This window comes from Aethalodelphis obliquidens, unplaced genomic scaffold (genome assembly GCF_003676395.1).
Source record: "Aethalodelphis obliquidens isolate GAN/ISIS:26980383/991018 unplaced genomic scaffold, ASM367639v1 scaffold39, whole genome shotgun sequence".
NCBI classification, from domain to species: domain Eukaryota; kingdom Metazoa; phylum Chordata; class Mammalia; order Artiodactyla; family Delphinidae; genus Aethalodelphis; species Aethalodelphis obliquidens.
The window spans coordinates 5,516,885-5,533,746 of record NW_020837983.1 but is presented as its reverse complement, the minus strand read 5'-3'; the positions used below and the strand labels follow the sequence as shown (position 1 = coordinate 5,533,746).

The 16,862-nt window shown below is 41.4% G+C and overlaps 1 protein-coding gene across 4 annotated transcripts in view; it reads right to left on the bottom strand.

The window, feature by feature from the left end:
• The window catches only part of NDUFAF6 (NADH:ubiquinone oxidoreductase complex assembly factor 6), a 36,473-nt gene extending 33,724 nt beyond the window's left edge, over positions 1 to 2,749 (bottom strand). For 2 of the 4 annotated variants that reach the window (XM_027131436.1, XM_027131437.1), the window contains exon 1: positions 2,538 to 2,749. In XM_027131436.1, the coding sequence (XP_026987237.1) occupies positions 2,538 to 2,734 (197 nt within the window). In that variant the 5' untranslated portion in view covers positions 2,735 to 2,749. The remainder of the gene's footprint in view (positions 1 to 2,537) is intronic. The other 2 variants (XM_027131439.1, XM_027131440.1) reach the window with 1 other exon arrangement.
• Positions 2,750 to 16,862: the final 14,113 nt, after the last annotated feature.

The window sequence follows — 16,862 nt, the reverse complement described above, 5'->3', positions numbered from 1 at the left end:
TGTAATACACAGTATTTCCTATAAAACAGTACTCAGTATAAAATGGGTCCAACCTCATTCCACGGAGTTTAGGTTTGAAATTCAGACTACTCCCACTTTTCAATTGGTTCACACTTTGTCCTGCGGCTAACAGAGAACTTAAACCTTCACAATTCCCCCAACTTCCACATAAACAAAAGGGAGAGATCATGAATGGATAGCAGCAACCTTGTTATCACAAGACAGCTCTACTAAAAAATCTCACCATATGCGGTTTCAGCTACAATATGGAGAGTTCAGACAAAACTTTATAGCTTATACTTGTAAATATATATAGATGTAAACATTTCTAAATTTTATTTTATTATAAACAGTCTCTAAACTTCAAAAGTGTTTAAAACACGTGAAAGTTAATATGAGACAGTAAGAAAACACTGAATAGGAATCAAACTACAATCTTAATTTCCATCATTCAACTAGTTATTGACAGAAATGATACCAGTCATGTCTATTTCCTAACTTAAAAAATGAGGCTTGATAGTCTACCTGTTTCGTATCTCCTTAAAAATAATCAACATGTGAAGTACTTCAAGTTTCTTACATGAAAATGAAAAATGAAATGAAGACATAACAGAACTGTAACAGTCTCTGGGAAATAAGATATTCTACACAGCTAATGGTTTGCCCTGTTAACAATTTTTAAAATACTTTGGGAATTTTTCTAAACAATATTACCCTCTTCTTTACATTAAATAGGATATACTATTTAACCATTTCTTCATCAATCAGGATCACTGTTATCAACGTTGATTACTGGTATACAAAGATAACCTATAAATAGCTAACCAAGGTCCAGTTACCTAAGAACTGTTCCAGATAATGAGAAATGCTATGCTATGATGGCTTTATACAGCAGCAGGGTCAATAACCTTTCATTCATTCATTCATTCAAACATTTATTCAGTGCCTAGCACGTGCCAGGCACTGCGCTAGACACTGAAGATAGGTATAGACTTCAATCTAGCAGGGAGAGACAGACATATGAGAAGTAAGCATATCTAGTGCTAGGACTGCTATGCTAATTCCATGGACCTGTGCCACTGAAGCACAAAAGAAGAAGTGGTTCCTCAGTGAGGCTGGAGAACTGCACTTCCAGATATCACCACTGCCACCTCCTCATCTTATTATAACACTAATCCCAAGGCCTGAGGTGGTGCTCCTCAAACCAAACCCCAAGAAGCCTATGTAAATTAGGCTTGAGATTTTCCCAGGATCCTTGATTCCTAGAAGATCCTCGGCTGGCTAATCTGAAGTTATAGTCTAGTATCTTGTCTGATATTTGGAGGCCTTGCATAAGATACATGTCCAAAACAACCCTGCACACACAATTTCGAGGCCAAATCTTGCAAAGATTAATGGACAATTAGAAGCTAAAAGTTCTAATCTTCCTTTCAAGTTCATTTTGTTTTTAAACTATCTATTGAGCATTTGTTATGTAACAGCATTTTTATATACATCATGTAATTTAATCCTCACAACCATGTTATAAAGTAGAAGTAGAAATCTACATATGAGGAAATAGCTGACTCTTAAAGTAATTAACTTTCCCAAGTGACAGAGCTAGGATTAATAAACTCAGATAAGGTCTGCCTGCTGCCTGCTTTTCGATAAATCGCTAGAGTCAACAGTCTCCATTCCACTTAAATACCAATATGGACAGATTAAGTATCTGGCCATTTATAAATATATATTTGAGAAAAGCTGTTATGTGATATCCACAGACTATTTCTAAAAGAATATATAAGAAATTAGTAAGAGTGATTCAACCCTGGATAGGAAAGTTAGGATACTACTGGTGTCAAAGAAAAATTGCACTGAATGAGTGGATATGGATGGTATATGTTTTGGTAATTTAAATGTCTTATCATCAAAAAATGATAACTTAAAAATTATATAGATGAATATAATCTTTTTGGCTTTTACAATTCTTAATGACCTGATTTCCACTAATGCTACCTTGTTTCTCCTACAAGCAATCAACAAGTAAAAAAGGTGGGGTAGGAACACTATTTCAAAAAGTGATTAAAAACGAAACAAAATACTGAAATGCATGGGAATGTTGCCGTTGTTCTAAATGCTCTAATCCACATAACTGTAAGTGGTAGGTCTACAACTGTTCCCTCATACTTTGTAACGAAAATTAGATAATTTACTTGTAAACTACTTTGCACAGTGCCTGACACACAGGAAGAACTCAAAGTTAACTACTGCTTAATTAAAATTAGTTACTAGCCATGTTTCGAATTTTAAAAAGCTATTCATGCAAAGCGTGTAATTAGGTAAAGTTAAGGCTCGGGCAAGGTGACAGACGAAGGCATTTTGCCACAAATTTGTGACCAGTGTGAAAGCTCCTGTTGCCTCACTCCCCCATACACCCGAGCTCACACGCTGAGGGACACAGGGAAGGTGCAGGTCCGCCCCGAGGCCCGCCGCGCCCACCAGGGTCCCTTTCGGCCTGCTCCCCGACCTCCCGGCCGGGGGCAGTCCGGCTCCCTCACCGCAGCAGCTCCAAGCAGTAGCGGTCAGTGCCCGAGATGCCAGGTCCGGTGACCGCGGCCACGCTCCGCCCGGACCCTGCGGGCTCCGGAAGCCGCCATGCGTGCGCCCACAGGCCCCTGGGCTGCCGGCAGCGGCACAGGCCGGGGACGCCGGGCCGTAGCGGGCCCCACGCCGACAGCAGCGTGGAGGCCGCCATGACAGGGACGCCGCCGTGCCCTTCGACCTCACGCTGTTAGCGCGCGGACACGCCTCTCCTCGCCACGCCACGCCACGCCCCCGGCAGCTCTGTCTGCGCACCTCTTAGCGGCGGGAAGGAGACCGCTGGACTCCCGTCGGAGATGAGACAGGTGTCGCTGTGGTCCCCTGCATCTGCGCCGCCGCCGCCTCGCTCCTCGGCCTTATAGGTTCCAGGAAAGCCCCGCCTAAATTCGACGGATCTCGCCCGGGTTCTCCCCCTTCCTTCCAGGTCCTTCTGAAGATGTATTGATATTCATCGAGGGGCAGTAGGAAAGAGAATAATTTGACAGTTTACTAGCTTGATTTATAACTTTTAAACCCTTATTCACATGGTATATGAGCCTCCTTTGGCACTCTTACCATCAGGCCCCTCAAATATTATCGTTGGGTCTAGTTGCCACGACCTGACTTGGTCCAAGCCAGCAGCTGCCTACATCTGGATCCCAGTAACACCTCCTGCCTCCAGATTTGACCAGATTTTTCGCGCTGCAGCCACACTTGTTCTTTCTAAAGGGTGCCTCTGATCATGACCCCTCCCTGCTTGACCAGTTTTACTGCGTGTTGGATAAAGCTCCTCCACGATAGTAGACTCTTTTTACCTTTCAGCCTCAACCCTAGCTATCTGCATTTGTGACTCCATTTTAATGTTTCTCCTTAAACCCACGGGAGAGTACTCTGTTGTCTGGACCTAAGAACTCCAGCCAATTCACCCTGCTTTGGTTTTACTCCCTGACACTGGCTCTCTTCAGCCTATGCAGGACCTCAGTCCCTCCTGCATAATATTCTCTTTTCTCTCTGGGCTTCTGTCCTTAAGTTCTGACAGACACACACTAGTGTTTCTGATACCAAAGTTTAATAAACCTGCTCAATTAAAAAAAATCACATCTACATCTCTAGTTCTGGCCTCCTGCCTAGCTGGACTTTTCCATCTCCACATCTTGCCATTACTTCAAAGTATATGTCTAAAAACCAAATTAAACTAACTCCTCTTCTTAGTCTTTTTATCTGGACAGTGTACCCCTTCTCACAACCAGGGGAAACACTTTGGAGTCACCATTACCTCTTCCTGCTTCTATATCTAATGTTATCTAACTTGTCAGGTCCTGTGAATTTTTTTATCTTCATATACTCACATCCGTGGCAGCATAACTTGTGCAAAACTACCTGCATTCAGATCCTGGTTCTACCTCCTACTATCACTGTGACCTTGGGTGACAGACTTACCTTTTCTTGTGCTTTAGATCCCTCCCCTGTGAAATGGTAATAGTAATAGAACCTGCCTCATAAAGTTCTTGTGAGAATTAAATGAGTTAATATCTTCAAGGCATCTAGGGCAATGCCTGGCCCATAAATAGCACTCAAAACAAGTCATCTGTGTAGGGAAACCATGAAGAAAGGCTGTTTAAAGGGACCAAAAGGATTGTTGGGTGTCTTAAGGGAAAGTTAGACATTGTCCAGTTTATCTGATTTTATGGGGTTTTTGTGCCTTTCATTGTCTTTGAACTATTTTACAATTCTGTAAGTTGCAGAATATTGACAATAATGCAAATAATTCTTGTCCATAACTTATGCAAATTATATCCATAGGAGATTCAGTTGATTATTGTTCTATGGATATTATCTGTTTTTGCCAGTTTCATATCTATTAAGCAGATTTACTTAAGCATTCCTGACTGCCTATAGATGTCTAGTAGTTTGAATACTTTTTTTTTAATACTTCTTTGAATTGGTTGCAAAATCTTACTGGTTCCCCCACTAATTAATGAGTTAAATGAAATTTTTAACATGTGTGGACTTTATAGCTGTATGAGATCATGACTATACAGTTTTGTTAAAAATTATTTCTTAACAGTTATCATTGGCTATTATTAACTTCTCTTGTTTTATTTCCCGTACCCAATTTCACATCTTTCTGATGGACCTCTTTCATTTGTTTTCTTGTCTCCAGGACAGTCAATCTATATCAAAAAATATAGCCATTTCTAATAATTCACATAATCATAACTGCATACTAAAGATGTTATGAGCCTTTAGATATTTAAACTTGAAGGCAGAATTTCAATTAATGGCAATAGAGGAAAAGTTAAGAACCTTTAAAATTATTCTATGGATAACACACTGTCACCAATTAACATTTATCGAACATCTATTATTTGCCAATCTTGAAGTTAATTTTGTTTAGAATTATGAATACATGAAAATACTTCCTTAGTGTAATTTCTTGGTATTAAAATCAGTGTATTTGAAATATGCGTACACTTTTCTTCAATCAAGGTTATAATCAAGGCAGAAGCTCAGTGCCTAACCAAAAAATTAACATTAAGAAATGAATGCCCACAGAAGCACAATTTGTTAACTTGGCCTTTAGCTGTGGCAGTTGCTTACTCTGTCATCTTTGAGTTTATGACTCTCTTCATGGTGACTATAACTGATTCATCTGTGTAATGTGAATGAAATATAATAAAATTTATTTCCAAGCTTTAGCCCAATAAAGATTGTCCTATGGTTGTTGCTACGTTGTAAAGAGCTATGCATTATTGTTCCAGAATATTACTCCACCTCTTACTTTTTCCATGGCCTCTGTTAAGAAGTGAGTTTCATTCTTTATGTTAAGAGTCAAGCTGGCCTGTTGGCTTTTATATGACACCTTGAGTATCTAAAGGGTCTGAGAGGGTCTGCACCAGACCACAGCTGGTTAAATCTCCCCAGACAAGAATACTCCACACACCTCCTCCAACTTCTCCATGGCCCTCAGGGATCAACTAACTTCTCCTCGGTCCATTTTGTTTTGTTATATGTTTTTTATTATATATATGTTTTCTTTTGCTTAAATCTCATTAAAGGAAATTTGGAAAATATAGGCAAAAGTAGGAAAACATCATGCTAAAACCTATAATTCAAAGTTACTATTCACATTTTGTATTTTCTTCCAACCTTTTTTCTATGCAGAGGCTTTTTGCTTGTTTTTACATACTGCCTGTACAATGTTATTTGATTAGCCTAATATGCTCATACACATTTTCTTATGCTATTATTTCATTCGTTTTGAAACATTTATTAAGAATCTACTCTGTGCCTACACTGTACCAGTTGCTAGGATTCCAGAGTGAACAAATACCTACCATGTCCTCAAAGAACTTATTCTTTACTGGTAAAGACATTTAAACAAACAAAAATCATCACAAATCAATATATAATTACAAAATATGATAACTGCTGTTGTATTAATAAGGAAATAGGTTCAGCTGCTCAAATAAAGACACAAAATAACACTGCTGTAAACAAAGTAGACATTATTCTTCTTTGAAGTAGCAATTTGGGTGTAAGCAATTCGGGGTTGCATGGAGATTCCAGGGTCCCAGAGACATAGGCTCTTCCAGTCTGGCTGTTCTATCATCTGAAGAGGTGTAATTCTCACCTGCATGTCCAAGATGGCCCATTGCTAGTTCCACATGCCAGCCAGCGGCGAGAGTGAAAGGGGAAGGGGCAAGATGCCCTTCTCTTTCAGATACGAGTTCCTTAATCATTTTTGTGCCATGGCATATATGTGCTTCTTTAACTGTTAAATAATAAGATTTAGCAGTGAGTCTAATTTCAAGTTTCATAGTGGTGATGAACATAAACAATATTGAAAAACTATTTGTGATTTCATTTGGTGACAATACTTTTGTGCTTTGTTGCCTATATTCATAACTGAAGCCAATTCTAAATTTTAGTTAGCAGTTAGTAAAAACAGATGTCGTTTTTTTTTTTTTTTTTCCTATTCAAGGTCACAGACCCCTGTGAATTCCCCTCTTGAACACTTCTCTGAGTCTGCCATTAAGGAAACTGATTTAACCTACTAGAGGAGAAGAGGTCACGTGGAAGAAAACCAGGCAAGAGCCAAGACCAACTGCCAGACATATGAATGAAGCCCATTTGGACCTTTGTGCCCACCAGATCTCCCAGTCGAATTCCACCACATGACTGAGGCCAGGTGAACAAGCAGAAGGACAGCCCAGCCAACCCACAAAACCAGGAGAATTGATAAATCGCTGTTGTTATAAGTCATCCAGTTTTGGGGTGGTTTGTTATCCCGCAGTTGAGTCCTAATGCAATTTCCATGGTGCAAAATATTTTAAATATAAAAATAGGGGGCTTCCCTGGTGGCGCAGTGGTTGAGAGTCCGCCTGCCGATGCAGGGGACGCGGGTTCGTGCCCCGGTCCGGGAGGATTCCACATGCCGCGGAGCGGCTGGGCCCATGAGCCATGGCCGCTGAGCCTGCGCGTCCGGAGCCTGTGCTCCGCAACGGGAGAGGCCACAGCAGTGAGAGGCCCGCATACCGCAAAAAAATTAAAATAAAAATATACAAGTGGGCTTCCCTGGTGGCGCCACTGTGGTTAAGAATCCGTCTGCCAATGCGGGGGACACAGGTTTGAGCCCTGGTCTGAGAAGATCCCACATGCTGCGGAGCAACTGAGCCCGTGCGCCACAACTACTGAGCCTGCGCTCTAAAGCCGAGCCACAACTACTGAAGCCCTCATGCCTAGACCCCATACTCCGCAACAAGAGAAGACACGGCGATGTAAAGCCCGTGCACCACAAGGAAGAGTAGCCCCTGCTAGCCGCAACTAGAGAAAGCCTGCACACAGCAGCAAAGACCCAACACAGCCAAAAATAAAATAAATTTCCAAAAAAAAGAGAGAGACAAATTACTTCTCTCCTGGGGACCAACATCTGCATTCCTATAAAAAATATATATATACAAGTAAGGGCTTGAAGAGATATTTGTACACCCATAGTCAGAGCAGCATTTTTCAAAATTGCCAAGCGACCCACATGTTCACTGACTGATGAATGGATTAAAAACGTGGTATACACGTACGATGGAATGTTATTCAGCCTCAAAAAGGAAAGAAGGAAATTCTGACACATGCTACAACATGGATGAATCTTGAGGACATTATGTTAAGCAAAATAAGTCAGTCACAAAAGGACACATACTACATGATTCCTCTTATACAAGGTACCAGGAGTAGTCAAATTCATAGAGATAGGAAGTAGAATGCAGAGGGAGGAATGGGGCATTACTGTTTAATGGGTACAGAGTTTGTTTTGCAAAATGAAAAGAATTCTGGAGATGGATGGTGGCGAAGGTTGCACAACAGTGTGAATATACTTAATGCTACAGAACTGTATGCTTAAAAATGGTTAAGATGGTAGATCACAGCTTTTTCCCAGTTTGTTTTTGGTTTTTCTTGTGGAATCTTGCCATGTAGAAATTTTGTAATATATTTTTATATAGTCAAACTTATCAATATTTACTTTTATGGCTTCTTTTATGTCATCATTAGAAAGGCCTTCCTGATTTTAAATTTTTTTAAATAATTTTTCTCTCTTGTTTTCTTCTAGTACTTTGGTTCCTTCTACAGGGCTCTACAGGTCCAATTTATGTGTGTGTGTGTGTGTGTGTGTGTGTGTGTGTGCGTGTGTGTGTGTGTGTGTGTATGTATGTATTTTGGAGGGAGTAATGTTACAAAGGCATGGATCCAACTTTTTTCTTTATACCTATCTAGCTGTCTTACCATCATTTATTCAGTAGCCCACCTTTTCCTCCTTTGATTTGAGATGCTTCCTTTTTCACAGAGTAAAGTCATGTATGTGTTTTTTGTCTATACTCTTCCATTTGTCTCTCTATTAACATTGTAGTGCCACACTCTTTTAACCATTGACGGCTTAAAATATGTTCCCATATATATCTGGTACTATTAGTCCTCATTGCTCTTATCCCCTCCCAGAGTTTTCCCGGCCATTCTTGTTTATTTTTTCATTTGACTTTTTGGATCAGTTTTTTCTACTAAAAAAATTCTGAAGGTATATTTATTGGAATTATGTTAAATTTGTAGCTAACTTATATTTTCTCCGATTTTTGTTTTTATAAATCATTCTTAGATAAGCCATTATATTTAGTTGAATCTTTTCCCATAGCTGTGATTATTGCCTTATGATAAATTCCTAGAAATAAAAGGTGAGCTTTTGAGATATCTGTCATTGCCAAAATTCTTACCAAAGAAATTATATACTCCTACAAACTGTGGATGAAAATGATAGATTTATTAAATATTTTAAAAAGTCTTGCTACTCTCATAGGCAAAAAGTGGTATCTCACTTTTAATTTTCACTTATCTGATTATTAGTGAGATAGAAAATTTTTTGTTTGCTACCTATTTGTATTTAATTTTCAGTGATTTGATATTAACATCGTTACCCATTTTTTGGTTAAAAATCAAAGTTTATTTCAAAGTACAACTTTCCTTATGCATTTTAATGCTGATGGTCTTAATGTTTTACTTTTCGAGCATATAAGCTTATATATATTATGTCTATCAAATCTATTTTAAGTGTTTATCATATTTTTGTCAAATACTTTTCCAGTTTGTTTACTTTTAGTTGTTTACAGCATGTTTTATTGTATGTAATTTTTTTATATTAAAAGTTGTATAGGACCTCCCTGGTGCTCCAGTGGTTAAGACTCCACGCTTCCAATGCAGGGAGTGTGGGGTCGATCCCTGGTCGGGGAACTAAGATCCCACATGCCACGTGGCACCGCCAAAAAAAAAAAAAAGTTGCATATATTCACTGAATAAATTAAATAATACAGAACCATTTGTTTATACTTAGAAAGACATTCCCGTACAGAAGTCAGAGGTGGAGGGGAGGCAGAGCGACTATGGAGAAACCAGTAGGTGGGCTCCTGAGGTTGTCTGGGCATGAGATTATTGTGGCTTGGACTGGGATTGTAGCACAGAGATAAAAAGAGGTGGAGAGATCAGTATGTAATTTGGAGGTTGACTTACAGACTGATCAATCGGGGGAGGTAATGAAGAAAAGAGAGAAATAAATCATGGCCTAGATTTTTGGCATAAGCAACTGGTGGAATGGGGGTATTTTTTCACATTCCTGAGCTAAAGAATGTGAAGTCTTTATGGAGTGATTAAGGGTATTTTGGTATATGATACTTTCCCAACGATATTCGTCAACATGTGATCCCCTTTAGCAACATCCTTAAATATGGACTGACACACCCCTCAACTCTCTGTGGCTGCCCTCTTGCAGTGAGGGCCCTCGGGCAGTTCCTGAGAGCTGGTGCTGTATGACTCACCGCCATCTTTTATTTCAACATTAGGGTCATCAAAGGAGAACTTGGTTTATGAGTGTGTGGCCTGGAATAGCTAGTCTGGAACTAATCAGTAAAAACGGCGTCAGCGGGTTTATTGTTGGTGTTGCTATTGTACAGAACAGTGCCCAGTGAAGCTTCTAGTCTGCCTTGAACTCCACAAACAGGTTCAGAGAACACCGTCATTTCAGAACATGATGGCAATGTCAGAGGAAGAAATAAAGTTCTAGGGGAAGAAAGAAAGTTCATTGCCTCTGACCCTTGCACCCCAGTACAATCAGTCTGATGCCTGTGTATGACTGCTCTCCCTTAATGACCCAGAAAAGACATCCCTGACTTCCTGCCAAAAGGACACACAGCTGCTTCTCTGAGAGCGACAGTGGCTTGCGTGGAGCTGTGTTTTCTAGCAACCAGTAGCATGTGCTAACAAGGGAAAAGGTTTACTAGAGTTAGAAATGTCATCTGTGGTCTTGGAACAGCTTTTCTGGGCAAAACTTACTGATCCTTCTAGGGAAACAGCAGTCTAGGGCTTTCAAAAATTACATTCTAGCTAATCCACAATTCTATTGCATAACCAAAGGTCACACCTGCAGGCAAATTAAATGTTTGTCACTAAGGATATTTCCATCTGGCAAACAAAATACTGTGGGATTATGCTGCTCCCTCTTCCTGGAACGTCCTTGTGTGCTGTATCTTCAAGGAGGCCATTTGGCCACGCTCCCAAACCCCCAGCCTTTGACCAGTCACCTGCTGCCTCCTCAGGTGCCCGAGAGAGAGCTATGCAGGGGGACAGTCCTGGCCAATGAACACTGTTTATTACTCTGTTTATACAAGCCCCACTGCTGAGCTTGTCTGGATCACTTCAAAGGCAAAAAGAGACATAGACAAATCCAACAAAAATGGTGGGACCCAAGACCTAGATCAAAGCATAAAGCTGCAACTGCAGCTTAATTGAGTTTGTGGGTACCAGAAAAAACTCTCGAGCCCGTCCTCATCACCAAAAGTCCCAATCCCCTTTCCCACCTCATAAACGTCCACTCATCACACATTGAACCCCAATTCAGATGCCTCTTCCTTTCTGAATTTTCCCTGACCGCAGGAACATCCAAGAGAAATGAGTGGTTCTTTCATTTGTGATTCAACAGCAATCTCTGTGTGTTTCTCTTTGATCACTTTACTAGGTCTTATTGTGGTAATCTGTTTACATGGCCCTCTTCCCAGTCTCCAAAAGTAGACTCTGTTTTATTCCTCTTTTTATTTCCAGTACCTGGCTGAGTGCCCAGCGTTGGGAGGTGTTCAGTGTATTGTTCTGATGCCAGTGCCATGTTTTTCTGGCACTGGCATCAAGGCACCTGGTTGTGCAGTTCGTGCACTGCGCAAACATGCCTGGGAGTGGGGGTGAGTGGGGCTGGTGTATGGCGGTCTGAGGCTGCCAAGAGTGAGGGAGCCTTCCTCTCACACAGGCACAATGTGGCAGGGCTGCATGAGCCCCGAGGGGGGCATCTCCTAATTTGCACCGAGATGCTGTATAGGCTTGCACTCTTCCTTATTGGAAGAGCAAACCAGCCACTTTAAGAATGGCAGAATGTGAAGAAATTCAAGCTTGAAAGGAATAGTTCCCCTTGTGAAAAGTTTCCACTACTCATTTAATAGTCAACCGGTAACCTGATTTTGGAGAACTTATTGTCAATTACGAGGAAGAAGAACCTGAATGCACCATGCTTCTCAGTGTAGTGTATTTATCCTCAATTACTATTTTTTTAAATACACAACTATACAGTTTTAGTCCTGAAAGAAAGTTATCTACTGAATTTTTTCTGAGCATTTTAACGCTGGCTATATGCTTACTATGGACTAGGCACTAGAGATTGTAATCAAATTGGCCAAAGTCAAAAAACAAAACAAAGGAGAAGTAAGAGGCAAAATGGTCACTGTGTTAGTGCAATTGCAGTTTTATCCATTTTACTCTTCAGTTTCCACTGTGGCCTCACATTGCCAATTTTTCAACGCAGAAGCTGCTGATTCTTTAGTTTGTTTGTTTGTTTCTCTCTGTGTTCTCACCCACCTACCACAAATATACGGTCAACCGTTCTGGGGATAACACTGCTAAATACTCCACAAAATTATGTCTGTGAAGAAGGAAGATAGATGGTGGCCCCTGCACAGGACGCAGACATGACCTGTCATGGTTGTCATGTGGTTATGGTGAGTTGCCTCTGCACAAATTGTTTGGAATCAGAATTAAAAAATCAAAGTTTGAAAATAGTTTGCTTTTCATATATATTAGAGATGATTCCAGGTTATCCCTATGATAATGTCATTCCAATATAGGAGAGAAAAGAATGGAGTTTCAGTTTTGTACCAGAAATTGCAAATACCTTCCTAAGCCACAGTCCCTAAGTCAAGCGCCCTGGTGGGAATGGCGTATTTGTGAACAATGCCATGGGTAGGTAGGGGGAAATAGTTAGTACCCCAAGAGCTTATGATGTCCTTTATTTTTCTTCTTGTCTTCTTTCTTCATCTCCTCCTGTTTCTTCTCTTCTTCTTTTCTCTTTTGGCACCCACATTGGGTTGCCACCCACAACTGTTCCAAGATCAGTTCAATACAATTTGTATTTAAAGAGCATCTTTACACATGTGTTTTGATCCTGGTGTCTGGGATCTACGTTCCTTCTTTCCCATTTCCACACACATTCTTCCCGGGTGTTTTCTTATCTGCTCCCACACTACTAGATTGGGAGCACCTTCAGGAAAGGAAACAAGTCTCGATCTTATTTATTTTTACTCCCTGGATTTATAGTAGAGTAAGTAGTTGCTCAATACGTCTTTTTTAAATGAAAGTTAATGAATGAAGGCATTAACGAATGAATGGAGGTAATGAGTGACAAGAAGCCTTCCACTCTGTGATGGTTTATTTAAAAATTCCGAAACAAACATCAAAATATTAACATTTTCTAAATTAGGGTGGTAGACATGAGTATACATTATCTTATTCTCCATAATATTTTTCATATTTGAAATTTTCTGTAATATTTAAAAACCAGGATGAGTAATGAAGGTGGTAGCAGTATGCTAAAAATGCCTTTCTTCAAAGATCTCATCACTTAATTAGGGAATTGTTCCAAGAGCACATGATTGCAGAAGTCTATTGGACTGTGCATTTTTAGGAGTTGACTGGCTGCCTATTAAAAAAAAGCAGCAAATAACTCTCAACCTAGAAAAGCAGGAGTTGACACTGCTTGTCCAGTTTGCAGGGTATCCTAGGAATCAGAAGGTAAGCACTTCTGGTATTTTTTAATACATATCCAGCCTCTATGAACTATGAAATATAGTTAATAAGAACTAGATGGATCTAGGCAGCATGGTATTGGCTAGCTATATACCTGGGGGTTGGTAGAAAGCCTGTTGAGAACTACGGGAAAATATCTCTGTTTACTCCTTCAGGCCAAACAGGTCTACTCTTCCTCTTCTCCATCCTACTCTCTGCCTGGAATATTGACCCTGTATGGACCACATTAGTGGCTGCTCGTGACTCTGCTTTCTGGTTGGGTTCAGCTAGAAGTCAAAGGAAGGGAAGGAGAAGGAGGTCAGGTTGCTTAATTCCTTTGTTTCCTTCCTATAAAGTTGCCTCCAGCTGGCTGTGTTTCTCAAATAAAGGTCACTGCTCCTCTCATATAGAGTGGCAGCGCTACATGACTCTGTGTCTCTGTCTCTGTCTCTCTCTCTGTGTCTGTCTCTTGGGTCCAGGAAACATCTCTTCTCCTCATCTCTTTGGGCCTGGGTATTAAAGGCTCATTAAGAAGCGCCAGGGGCTTCCCTGGTGGCGCAGCGGTTGAGAGGCTGCCTGCCGATGCAGGGGACACGGGTTCGTGCCCCGGTCCGGGAAGATCCCACATGCCGCGGAGCGGCTGGGCCTGTGAGCCATGGCCACTGAGCCTGCGCGTCCGCAACGGGAGAGGCCACAACAGTGAGAGGCCCGCGTACCACAAAAAAAAAAAAAAAAAAAGAGCCAGATGCCTGCACGCACACACACCTTTGAAAACAGTCCCTTTGTATATAAAACATCCCAAATTAGCCTCTTCTGAGTGTGCCGTCTGTTTTCCGTCGGGAGTCTGATTAATCGAGGGCCTAGACCACACGTCCAAGTTTTACCTCTTCACCAGTGGTTAGTACCCAGGTTTCTGTCCTTTACTTAGCAGATGCCAGGAGAGAACTTCAGAGAAATACCTTTAAATACTAAACTCCTGTATATACCTGGTGTCCTCAGCTCTTTCTAAACGTTTTTTTTTTTTTTTTTTTTTTTCCCCGGGCCTTCGTTTTTGTGTGCAAGCTTTCTCTAGTTGCTGCGAGCAGGGGCTACTCTTCATCGGGGTGCGTGGGCTTCTCATTGCAGTGGCTTCTCTTGTTGCGGAGCATGGGCTCTAGGCGCGCAGGCTCAGTAGTTGTGGCGCACAGGCTTAGTTGCTCCACGGCATGTGGGACCCTCCTGGACCAGGGCTCAAACCCATGTCCCCCAGCATTGGCAGGTGGATTCTCAACCACTGCGCCACCAGGTAAGTCTCCTTTCTAAATCTTATCATCTTCTTTCCTACCACAAAGTTATAGAAGCCAAAATGTTAAATTACTATGAAACACTTGAAAACATATTGTCAGCATGATATAATTGCAATCATCCTTTAATAAATTCTACCTTCTGATCACTTTTTGTCACTTTGTGATCTTCATATTTTAATACACTAATATATGCAAATAATCAGAGGGGGAAATCTAAATATTCATTCTACCATATAATGATGAAAAGGGAATGTGTGTGATTTATTTAATTTGAAATACAACGGGGACTTCCCTGGTGGTGCAGTGGTTAAGACTTCGCCTTCGCCTTCCAGGGTGCGGGTTCAATCCCTGGTCGGGGAACTAAGATCCCACATGCCTCACAGCCATAAAACCAAAACATAAAACAGAAGCAATATTGTGACAAATTCAATAAAGACTTTAAAAAAAAGAAAAGAAATTTATGGAAAGCAGTAAACAATGGAATTATAAGTGTCTGGGTTAATGTCCCTGAGGCTGGCCAGGGATGTCTGGCGATACCCAAACTGTTTAAGGCCTTCCCACATGCCATTCCCTCTGCCTGGAATACTCTCCCTGCCTCTCCCACTCTTCATCTGGCTAATTCCTATTTACCCTTCAGCATTCTGCTTCAATGTCACAGCCTCAGATAAATCCCTGATCCTAATCTAAATTAACCTCCCACCTCCTGTCAGGTCTCTCTGATAGAACCCAGTTCTTTTCCTTTTTCATACTTATCACAACATAAAGTATATATTTATATATGTGTTCATTGTCCAATGTCCATCTCACCCATGAGCACAGAAACCAGGTTTGTTTTGTTCCCGCACTATATTTGCAATTCCTAACACAGTGCCTATCCATATTAGGGGCCCAACCAATAGTCATGTCATAGGGGCACAAAGTTGTTAGAAAGGAAGAGCCATTGAATTTATGAATTATAACTCGATTTACACCGCTGTTATCAAAGGTGGATTATTGGCATTCCTTAAGTTCAAGAGTATGTCCCTAGATACGTTAAAATAAATGTATTTAGATATCTACTGTAGATTTGCATTTTATGAGTCATATTTTGTTCCAGGAAGGGAAAAGCCCAGCCAAGACCTTGCCATAAATAGTCTTTAAAAAAACATACGTCCTTTCTTAAAGTTATAATTAGATGTACTAGGGTATACCTGCTGGTTTGGCCCACACAGCTTCCTTTCTCCCTTCTTTAGGTTACAGAACCAAGGACCACCATCTGTGGCCTCTCCTGGGTTGTGCACTCCCCAACTCCAAGAGGTCCCGTTCACATACACTATAAGATGAATTAGAGTTCTGAAGCTGTGCAGAATGGTGGCCCTGACATAACTCTTTCTGTTGGTAAACTCTCCTCAACCACCATATCATTCAACCTGTGGGTCAGCTCCTTGCCAAAGAGGTGGACATGTGATCCAATCCAGTCAATCAAAAAGCTCTCTCTAGGGGCTTCCCTGGTGGCGCAGTGGTTGAGAGTCCGCCTGCCAATGCAGGGGACACGGGTTCGTGCCCCGGTCTAGGAAGAACCCACATGCCGCGGAGCGGCTGGGCCTGTGAGCCATGACCGCTGAGCCTGCGCGTCCGCAACGGGAGAGGCCACAACAGTGAGAGGCCCGCGTAACGCAAAAAAAAAAAAAAAAAAGCTCTCTCTAGAAATCACGATTGCTTACTGTAGGACTATATATAAATTGGGATTTCCAATACTAAGAAGCATGAAAGTCTAGAGCTGCTAGGGGTTCTTTTGCCACATAACAATAAAAACCTATCTGCAAGTGAACTCAACATAGAGGAAGGCAGAACTGAAAGAAGGAGAAAATGAAAGAGATTTTTGATGATAGGGGTTGATCCCCAGCTCTGCCTAAACTACTCATGGGCTTTTTGGTTATGTGATCTAATAAGTTCCCTCCCTTGCTTAGTTGAGTTTGAGTTGAACCTCTGTTACTTACAACTCCAAGAGTACTGGCTAATACAGATACATAACTGAAACCATACATTAGGAACTTGGACCTTGTTTTCTACTTAACAGAAACTAAATATGCTACTTGTGACAACAATGATGTCATTTCTCTGCCTACAGTCCTCCAATGGCTTCTCATCTTACTCAGAGAAAAAGCCAACAGTCCACATGTGGCCAGTCGGTCCCTACATGGTCTGCCCGTATCTCCTCCCCACTTTCCCCCACTTTGCTCACTGTGCATCAAGAATCCTGACCTTGGGCTTCCCTGGTGGTGCAGTGGTTGAGAGTCCGCCTGGCGATGCAGGGGGCACGGGTTCGTGCCCCGGTCCGGGAGGATCCCACATGCCGCGGATTGGCTGGGCCCGTGAGCCATGGCCGCTGAGCCT